The sequence below is a fragment of the Heloderma suspectum genome, chromosome 2, assembly GCF_057233095.1.
Source record: "Heloderma suspectum isolate Gila_16-S chromosome 2, 16-S_ref, whole genome shotgun sequence".
NCBI lineage: Eukaryota > Metazoa > Chordata > Lepidosauria > Squamata > Helodermatidae > Heloderma > Heloderma suspectum.
The window spans coordinates 402,326,916-402,337,006 of record NC_139459.1 but is presented as its reverse complement, the minus strand read 5'-3'; the positions used below and the strand labels follow the sequence as shown (position 1 = coordinate 402,337,006).

At 50.2% G+C, this 10,091-nt stretch overlaps 1 protein-coding gene across 1 annotated transcript; it reads right to left on the bottom strand.

The window, feature by feature from the left end:
* Positions 1-777: 777 nt before the first annotated feature.
* On the bottom strand, positions 778-9,649 carry LOC146356662 (extracellular calcium-sensing receptor-like). Its single transcript, XM_084832652.1, has 5 exons — positions 9,249-9,649; positions 8,115-8,342; positions 5,841-5,967; positions 2,581-2,738; positions 778-1,394 (listed from the first exon to the last, which is right to left on the bottom strand). Exons 2-4 carry the CDS (start codon positions 8,298-8,300, stop codon positions 2,593-2,595), a joined length of 459 nt encoding a protein of 152 aa, XP_084688778.1. The 5' UTR covers positions 8,301-8,342; positions 9,249-9,649; the 3' UTR covers positions 778-1,394; positions 2,581-2,592.
* Between the last annotated feature and the right edge of the window lie 442 nt (positions 9,650-10,091).

The window sequence follows — 10,091 nt, the reverse complement described above, 5'->3', positions numbered from 1 at the left end:
AAAAAAAAAAAGACCCCATGATAGGCTACGTAACGATTTATGCAGCCTATCACGGCTAGATTTGCAAAGTCAGCCATGATATGCTACATTAATCATTACGTAGCCTATTACGGGTGACTTTGAAAAAAAAAAAGCGCGTACGCAAATGGTGGCCACCATGGGGCACCGCCATTTGCGTTCCTTATTTGGTCCCTGTAGTCTACGTAAAGATTTACGTAGACTTCGGCAAAAATAAGGGCAACGCTGCCGGGACCCGCCACTGAGAGGGACATTTGAAGGAGGTAAGTCCCATCCCGGGGCGGGGGCGGGAGGGCGGAGAATTTCGTTGGCATTCAGCCTCCCTGAGATTCATGGAGAAATTCTCCACCATCCCTAAGTGCAGTGCATATTCCGCTACAGCTCTTGGACTAATGAGTAGTCCCTCTTCCTTTCAAAGACTGGTTAATAAAGCAGTCAGAGGCATGTCTAATTTCACCACAGCATACACTGCTGAAATTGCCAAATTTAGTAAAACTTTCCCTGAGCATATCCAACATACGAAATGTGGCTTACAGCCATTGGGGAGGCTGGTCTCATATGCCTATAATATTAATGACCCAGGGAAGTGAGTGAGTGAGTGAAAGTGTGGATTGAGCGGTCATATCAGGGATGAACTGTCAGTTAGAAGTCAGATGGGGCCTTAGGGATTGAAGAAGCTACTTCTAGTTAGCAAGGGGGGTTGCATACAGGAGTTGAGAAGGGGGAGAGTAGGTAGGGAAGTTAGGACCAAGCATGAATAAATAATAACAACATATTTATTTATTTATTTCATTTCTATAGCGCCCAATAGCCGAAGCTCTCTGGGCGGTTCACAAAAAGTAAAAGCAAACAACACACAATAAAACCATTTAAAATATATAGAACATTAAAACCACAATATAACAATACAACCACAATAAAACCTAGCAGCAGTGCAGGAGTTTAAAATACAGATTTAAAAGAGCAAAGATAAAATGCTAAAAATTAGCATTTTTAGCTAAAATGCTAAAATGCCTGGGAAAATAAAGAGGTCTTCACCTGGTGCCGAAAGGAATACAATGTAGGCTCCAGGCGAACCTCACTAGGTAGCTCATTCCAGAGCTGGGGTGCCACAGCAGAAAAAGCCCTCCTCCTAGTAGCCACCCGCCTCACTTCCTTTGGCAGGGGCTCATGGAGAAGGGCCGCTGAGGATGATCTTAATGTCCGGGCAGGCACATATGGGAGGAGGCGATCCTTCAGGTAACCTGGCCCCAAGCCATATAATTTGTGGTGTTACAAATACATCTTTTATTTGTTTTTGCTTTGAGAAACAGATTCCGATGGGTTGATTGTCTTATTGTGTGTCCATTATTGAATCTCTTTCCTTGTTACTTCTCCTGTAATGGGTGGAGAGAACCAATTGAGCATATTGGGTTTCTCTGGAACCCTGAGAGGCTAAAAGGGCTGAAGCTTGGGTGTCACTGGGAACAACTGACCCAGGTGAAAGCAGGCATTTCCTGAGGGGTTTGTTTCTCCGTTTCAGAGGTGGAGGCTGGGAAAAGGTGGAACTCATGAAGGAACACCACAGAGATGGGAGGCCCGGAATTCCCACAGCCCACTTCCATCCCAGGAAGAGACTCCTTTCCCACGTCTGCCGAAATTGGAGGCTCTTTTATGGAGATTCTTTTTGCCAGCTGGTGCTTCCTAACTTCTTCCTGCAAGCCGGAAATATCTGCTCTCCCCGCCTGGTTGCCGAAAGGAACAGGGGTCGACGCCCTTTGCCTCCTCCCTGCCCCTTCATTCCTCCTGCCAATCCCTCCCCTTGGTGGACCCTCCCTGGGTGTCAGCCTCTCACCTCACCCAAGTTCAGCATCCCACACACAGCTTTGGGCCCAGGGAAGCCTCTTTTGCCTCTCCCTGCTGCTGCTGCAGCGTCATTCTGACTCCTCTGCCAAGGCCACCCATGGGATGCACACAGTGGGGAGGGCCAGGAGACAATGGGGGAAGAGGGCAAAGGGCACCCAGTTTAACCTCATCCTGGCCCCCAAAGGGGTTGTGGAGATGAGGCAGGGAGTCTGGGGCAGGCTTGGGCAATACAGAAAGCCCCTAGTGCTGCCTGGGGTGTTTCCGGGTTGCAGCCCAAAGAGGAAATAGGGTTTCTAGGAGAGTAGAAGACATTTCCTCTGACCCTGGTCAAAGCAGAGCAGGGGAAAACCCCTGGTTTAATGCTGGATGTCTACTTGACCAGCCTCCTATCCCTCCATCTTGTGCCCTCTGGGCAGGGACAGCCTCTCCTTTGTCTTCGGCACTTCCTCAGTTTTGCACACTGGGGGCCTTAAAGAAATATTTCAACCTGGGAGACCCCCAAGACAGAGTCAAAAACAAGTGGGGAGGGAGAGGGGCTTCCAAAGGGCCCCTTCCACTTGCTGATTAACAGAGTCTAGCATCTTTGGTGAGGAAAACTAAGATGGGATGTTGAATAACTAAAAAGGTGCCCCTTTGGAAGTAAAGTGGAATGAGAATTCGTCTGCCTTCCAATTAAAACAACAAGGGAAAAATGAACAGGTCCCTGAAACCATTTACCTGGCGACTCTTCTAGGGCTGGCATCTGGAGTCACAGAGGGGAGATGACCTCTTGTCACATATACAGTTCTGCTTTGAAACCCAGGCCTGTTTTCTATGTCTGTCTGTCTGTCTGTCTGTCTGTCGATCCATCAACATTTTTATACCACCTTTCAGCCCTGGAAGGAGAACAAAGGTGTTTGACAATGGTAAAACCTCAAAGCAGTTAAAAAGAGAGAGCATGAAATGCCAGAACCAAGCAGTTAAACAAATATCTAGCAGGATTAAAATGGCAAAAAAGGTTTTCCCTGGTGCTTTTTCAGATTTGGAATGAAGATTTTTTTGCCAAGCCCAGGATTTAGCAATGAAAAATGGTAGTATATTGTGGTGCTTGGAAACAATAGAAATCAAATTTATCCTGTTTTCACCACGAGGTGCTCCTTTGTATTCAGATCTTGCCGCAGTACAATAATGTAGCACTTGGGGAAAAAGATGCAGCCCACTAGCCCAGCGCTGGAGGCCAAGATGGAGAAGACCTGCACGGCCACCATGTATTTCCCCTTGGTGCTCAGGTAGGTGAGCACAAAGGACACCCAAACGCTGCAGAAGACCAGCATGCTGAAAGTGATCAGCTTGGCTTCATTGAAGGTGCAAGGCAGCTTCCTGGCTAGGAAAGCCACCATGAAGCAGATGGCAGCCAGGAGGCCCATGTAGCCAAGGGCACTATAGAACATGGTGAAAGAGCCTTCATTGCATTGCAGGATGATCTGTGCAGGCTGCGAGTGCATGTCAGAGTCAGGGAATGGGGGATTGATGACCATCCAGACAGTGCAGATAACAACTTGGACACCAGAACAGGAAAGGACAATGGAGTTGGCCAGACTCTTCCCCAGCCATCCCCTCACCCTGTTCCCTGGCTTTGTGGCCAGAAAGGCTAGCACCACAGTGATTGTTTTGGCCAACAGAGAAGAGACCGCAACTGAGAAGATGATGCTGAAGGCCATTTGTCGGAGGAGGCAGGTTGCTTTCCGTGGCCAGCCAATGAACAGGAAGGAGGACAGGAAGGAAAGCAAGAGGGAGATGAGGAGAATGTAGGAGAGGTCCCGGTTGTTGGCTTTGACTACTGGAGTGTCAAGGTATTTTGGGAAGATTCCAAGTACAAAGCCTGTGATTAAGGACAAGAATAGGGCAAACGAAGCCAGGATGATCCCCAATTGTTCTTCATAGGACAGGAAGGTTATAACCTTGGGGATGCATTGATCCCGATCCGTGTTGGGATGCTGATCGTCCGGACACTTGGTGCAGTGATCAGCATCTGGAAAAAAACAAGAGAAACTTCTACCTTGTATTCTTAGCAATCTCTGTTTTTTGACATTACATCAAAGGGATTTTTGTGGGGTCATGGGCAGCACACATTCATTTCACGCTGGTCATGGTCAGGCCTGCCAGGGCTCAACATTCTCCGATGTCAACAAGCCACATTTGAGGTCTCTTGCGTTTAAACATGACTTTAACCCAAGGATGAGGAACGTCCGGCCCACGGGCCTTATGTGGCCCATGGAGGTTCTTGCTGAGTATATTTTGCTTGCTGTACATTGTCCCCCTTGGATTGGCTGCAACACACAAAGCACGAGGTTCTCCCTCTTGCCCATGTAACTTTCATGAATTCCCCCAGGGGCAGGGTTGGGACTCCAAGCTCCAGCCCTAAGATGAATCCCCAGCGTTATCTCCGATCTCGGAGACTCCGTGGGGGACTCAGCCAGCCCCTCCCAGAGCTGGCTGAGTGTGTTTTGCTTGCCGTACATTGTCCCCATTGGATCGGCCGCAACACGCCAAGCACGAGGGGCTCAACCAGGAGCCATACTGGCGGCTCCTCCTGTCACCGACTTGTTCGCGGTGGGGGGAAGGCGCTTCGCTGCTCCCCCCGTGAAGTTCAAGCCGGGGGGGGAGGCTTCCCGCCTCGCCCGGCCGAAATTCAGGCCGGGGAGGAGGCTTCCCGCCTCGCCCGGCCGCGAACTCCAAAGTTTTTTTTTTTTAAAAAAAAAATGCCCCCTTTTTTAAAATAGCGTTGCCCTTATTTTCGCCGTAGTCTACGTAAATCTTTACGTAGACTACAGCGACCAAATAAGGAACGGGAATGGCGGCTCCCTATGGGGGCCGCCATTATCCGTACGCTTTTTTTTTTAAAGTCACCCGTGACTTTGCAAATCTAGCTGTGATAGGCTACATTAATCGTCACGTAGCCTATCACGGGGGTGTTTTTTTTTTCCTTTTATTGCAATGGCGACGGTGGCAGCTGGTCGAAAGACCGGCTACCGCTCCCGCCCCGCACGAACACCTGCCGAACCGCCAGCCGGACCCGCCGCCGGGAGGGACATTCGGCAAAGGTAAGTCCTGTCCCAGCGGGGGTGCGGGGGGTGGGGGGGTGCGGAGAATTTCTCCCCGAAACTTGTTCGGGGGGCCGAACACATTGGCGCTTGGCCCCCTGAAGTTTCGGGGAGAAATTCTCCGCCATCCCTACCCCCCACGCTCCCACAACTTAGGCACCAGAGAGACTGCAGCTTGCTTGATTGAGACAGGGGAGGAGACACCAAGAACAGAACTTAGGTGCTATAAACATAGACATAGACATGGAATCATAGGGTTGGAAGGGGCCTAGAAGACCATCAAGTCCAACCCTCTGCTCAATGTAGGAAGCCTGATCTTACTATGCTGGCTATCTCTCTGGGGAGTTCTGATGTGGGAGAGGTTGACTACACCTTCCATCCTCCACATTCAGCACTGTTCAAGTTGTGCCTCCATCTGTGTTCAGCTTCTGCTCAGCTGAGGTCATCCCATGAAGATGAATGTTGGAGATTCAGGAGAGATGAAAGGAAGTGGTGCTACCAGTGGCCACCCCTTTGGGTGGCTTTAAAGGGGGGTAGACAAATTTATCGTGGATAAGGCTATCAGTGGCTACTAGTCCTGATGGCCATATACTATCTCCACCATCCCAGGCAGTCGGCCTCTGTACACCAGTGGCTGGGGAATTTTGTGGTAGCGGGGAGGGTGCTGTTGAACTCATGTCTGGCTTGTGGGCTTCCTGTGGGCACCTGGCCATCCACTGTGTGGACAGAATACTGGACCAGATGGACCCTTGGTCTGATCCAACATGGCTCTTCTTATGTCAATGTAAACTGATCAATGTTTAGAAATACCATTAAGAAAACCTGCAGAGAACATGTCTCAGTGGATCTTTGCCCTCCTCCCCATGGGCTGCATTCTCCTCCGGCGTCACCCACCTTCCTGTGTGGAGATGGTCCCTTCTGCGCAGGGAGCACAAGTACAGCAGCAAAATGGCTTTCCTTCCTGAACCACCTTGAGGAATCCAGGACGGCAGCTTTCCACACACCTGGAATGAGGCAGGGGCTAAGCAGAAAAACATGGATCATCAAGGAAAACGTAGAAGGGCCAATTTAGCAGTGGGAATGAGAGACAGAGTTGAAAGGACCCAATAGGGTGTCTAGGATGCCACACAAAGCCTGTAACTAAGGCTGCCCCAGGAGTCTTCCTCTCCTCACTTGCAGACCTTCTCCAGCCCCTGCCTCACGTGCTGTCATCTTCCTCCTGGCTGAGGCCTTCCTCAGGCTCCCCACGTCTCCACAGGATGCCTCCTGAGGGCTCCTCCCAGGCAAACCCTCCGGTCAGACTCCCCCGACAGACTCTCCTCAGCTCCTTGTATTCGTTCAAGCCAGAACCCTCCATCCCACAGGCCTGGAGTAGCCAACATTCCCAGTGGTCACAGTTACCTGCAACTTGCCAGCACAACTCATGAAAGCCACACTTTTTTTCTTTTACGGTTAGCCCATTCGGACCGGTTGAAATAAAACATAACAGCAGAACTTTTCCCTCAGCCGTACCTCTCTTTCTTCACAGTGTCATAGGGCACCCTGGTGGTGCCATGCAAACGGACGCTTCCTTTAAGCGCCAAGCCACCCACAGCCTGTGTTTGAAGGCCATCCTTCTGGTGCCCAGCTGAGGAGCGGGGCTGGGAGAAGGCTCCCCTCGCTCTGCGACCTGGAAGAACTGCTGCTGCTTGGCCCTGCCAGGAAGGCCAAGGCTCCCCCCCAGAGCAGCTTCCCCCAGCTCGCTTCCCTCCAGATGTCTTGGGAAGTAATCCAATGTCCTGCCAGTCGGGAGGAATGGAAGTTGCAGTCAGGACCAAGGTCAAGGGTAGGCATGACTGGCTGCCTGCCCAACAGCCCAACAGGCTGCCTGCCCAATAGCCCAACAAGAGGCTAAGTAATATGTATGTCACAAAAAGCTTTGTATAGTTATCAAAAATGCTATAATTGTAATAAAATTAAGCATTTAAGGGGGGAATGTAGCAGCCATATCGGGGGTCAGACTAAGTAGCCTCATGCAGTCTCATGCTTCATGTTCTTGCTCAGCTCTTTCTCCTTTGAATATATTGTTGTAAGCTGACGAGACACAGGAATTCCTTATCTTGTCAAAGGTCATACAGCTGTATATCATGTTCTCTGCTGTTCTCTTCTGTTCTCTCCTTATCATGGCTACCCTATAACCCAGTTCTTGTATTATAAACAATAGTGCTAAGAGAAGAAATGTTGAGGATTGCAACCCCATGTGGGAGGGAGAGGAGGAGCCGTTTCATATGTGTCACAATGTCTATAAAACCAATGTGCTAATGTAAATCGGGGTTTCTGGCTCTTTGGAAATGATTCCAGCCTTAAGCCCGTGCGTTAAATAAAGAATCTCTTTTTCCTTCACTCCGTGGTCTCTCTGACTCTGGGTTCTGCAACAGTGGTGCCATGCAAACGGACGCTTCCTTTAAGCGCCAAGCCACCCGCAGCCTGTGTTTGAAGGCCATCCTTCTGGCGCCCAGCTGAGGAGCGGGGCTGGGAGAAGGCTCCCCTCACTCTGCGACCTGGAAGAACTGCTGCTGCTTGGCCCTGCCAGGAAGGCCAAGGCTCCCCCCCAGAGCAGCCTCCCCCAGCCCGCTTCCCTCCAGATGTCTTGGGAAGCAATCCAATGTCCTGCCAGTCGGGAGGAATGGAAGTTGCGGTCAGGACCAAGGTCAAGGGTAGGCACGACTGGCTGCCTGCCGAGGGTCCACATCCCAGCAGGGGCCCCTGACGACAACCCCGCCGGATCTGCTCCTCCTCTGCGCCATTGCAGCCTGCCTGGTCAGCTCTTGTCCTGGCCAGACAACGGTGGTGGTGAGGAGGAGGAGCAGGAGATGCTTTCTCGGTCCCTGCCTCTCTGCCCGTCAAGCCAGTCGATGGTAGCCATGACGAGGAAGAGGAGGAGGAAGCAGAGCAGCTGTTGACAACGGCAGGAGAAGGTGGACTCGAGGAGGGAGGAGGCCCATGGAGGAAGGGCCCCCCAATACATGGAGGCCCCCCTCTTGCCCAAGGGCCCCAAAACCATGGAGCTGGCTCCAAAGTATCTGGGGGCACCAGGTTAGAGAAGGCTGAGCTGGAACCTGGCGCATTTATTAGAGGTTAAGAGAGGGTAAAGAAATGCAGTGAAATGAAAGGAATTATCTTCCTCACCTTGTTGAGCCATTTGGGCCACACAATGGCGTCCTGGTCGATGGTGAACTTGAGGCCTGGTGATCCCCGTCTTTCTAGGCTCCCGAACTTCAGGCTAACGACAGACTTATTGGGAAGCACCACCCAGTTCACAGTGTCAAAGTTGGCTGCCAGGTCTCCGTTCTCGTCCCAATACGCTCCATCCATAGAACTATTGTGAAACTGGGAACTTCTCAGGAAAGGGTGCAGCTAGAAGGGCAGAGGAAATGCCAAGAAGGAGGAAAGATGAAACCACACTCGATTTCTCAGGTCTGCCCATTTCACGCTCAAATCTCCCACGGCTCGGGGCAGGTTCCCTACTCAAGTGGCTGGGAGTGACTCTGGACATTCGCAAGGGACTTCGTTTCATCCCTGACTGTCCTTTGTCTGCTTGGGCAGTTTGGGGAGCTGAATCCTCCTCACACCCTACAAGACTAATCTGAGCTCCTCCGCTGGGTGCCTCCTCTGAGGGAGGTTTGGAGGATGGCAGCAAGGGAGAGGGCCTTTTTGGAGGCGGGCGACCCCCTAATGTGGATGGCTCTTTCCAGTGTGGTTCACCCAGCATCTACACTGTCATCCTTTTGCACCAGGCAAAGATTTCCCTCAGCATAGAAATTTCAGAAATAATAATAAAATGATAAATAATTGAACTGGAATTAATAACATGGCTTGCTTCTGAGTTGGCACACAGAGGATTGCACTGTTAATATAATATGTTTAGCATGTGTTTGGGAGAGAATCCAAAGTTCTTGCCTCGATCATCAAATTGTCCAAGAAGATTTTTGAAAAACATGCTCAAACCAGAAAACTTTTATCTATTGACATAAAACGTGATGCAAGAAACCCCTCTGGATATGCTGGAAAAAGATAAGTTTAATACAAAATGATGGTGGAAAGTACAACTTGGCACAAAAGCAAAAGTCCCCAGAAAAACCAAAAACGTAGACCTTGACATTCCCACAGACAAAAGAAGGAGCTTGGGGGGGGGGAGGTGCCCCAGTGGAGCCAGGGAGGTGTCAAAGTAGCAGCCAAGTGGGAAGGTACTAGCGGTAGCAAGATGGCCGACTCCAGTGGGGAAACAGAGGAAATGAGCCACTGCAGCGATAGAGGACTTACACCAATGATGGACTGGCAACCAGATGCGCTGAGCCCTCAGAAGGTTTACTGAATACATATCCGGCCTCTCACCTCATCTTCTCAGCTTCTAAATCCAAGGCCATCATGCTGGAATCGAACTATTGGTTGTCATGTTCCACAGGGATATGTGTGAGGGGAAAGGGAATACCTGCCATGGCTGCAACCTTTGAGCATCCAGCCTGCCTCCACCCTCCACCACCCTCCTCTTGGATCTGAATGAAGAAACAGCATCCAAGGTACAGGCCACAGCCTGGATGGTGTTGTAAATGATATAGCTGTCTGCAGACAGGATTCTTTCCACATCCTCTTGGGGCAGGGTTTCCAGTTTCTCAATCTCTGTGCATCTCGTCCAACCTTTCACAGACAATGTATGCTTCAAATAGGAACAATTAAATGCTTTCTCCCCAAATGGCTTGATAGTGGAAAAAAAGTGTGAAAAGCCATCATATTTGGTCCTTTCCTTTGTCTTGAGAGAGAAGGAAAATTTTCCCGTGGATGAATTGGAAAAGCAAAGGTTCATACATCAACTCCAAGGTGGCATCCCACAAAACTGTTGTGATCCAGACTTTCCCTACAGTAGGTTTCATCAGCATTTCAACTTTGAACTGAATCACTGATACTCCAATTAAGAAGTTTCTTGTCTGTGCACAATAAATTAAGACATTGACTAGTCTCCAATTCTGGGATGAAGGTTCATGGAACTTTGATTCTTTCGTATGCAGTCCTGAGATGGTTTGTGAGAAAGCAACACAAACACTGTTCCTGTTGAGCTCAAGCGCCAAGGTCCTCATACATCGCCCTCCGTTGTCGTTGTCTGGAGCA

Excerpts from the sequence above, each read along its gene's own strand:
- LOC146356662 (XM_084832652.1), bottom strand. The coding sequence starts at position 8,300 with ATGGATGGAGCGTATTGGGACGAGAACGGAGACCTGGCAGCCAACTTT. Across the intron at positions 5,968-8,114 it reads GGCCCAAATGGCTCAACAAG|CCCCTGCCTCATTCCAGGTG; the intron begins GTGAGGAAGATA and ends TTTTCTGCTTAG. Across the intron at positions 2,739-5,840 it reads GACCATCTCCACACAGGAAG|GGCTGAAAGGTGGTATAAAA; the intron begins GTGGGTGACGCC and ends TTCTCCTTCCAG.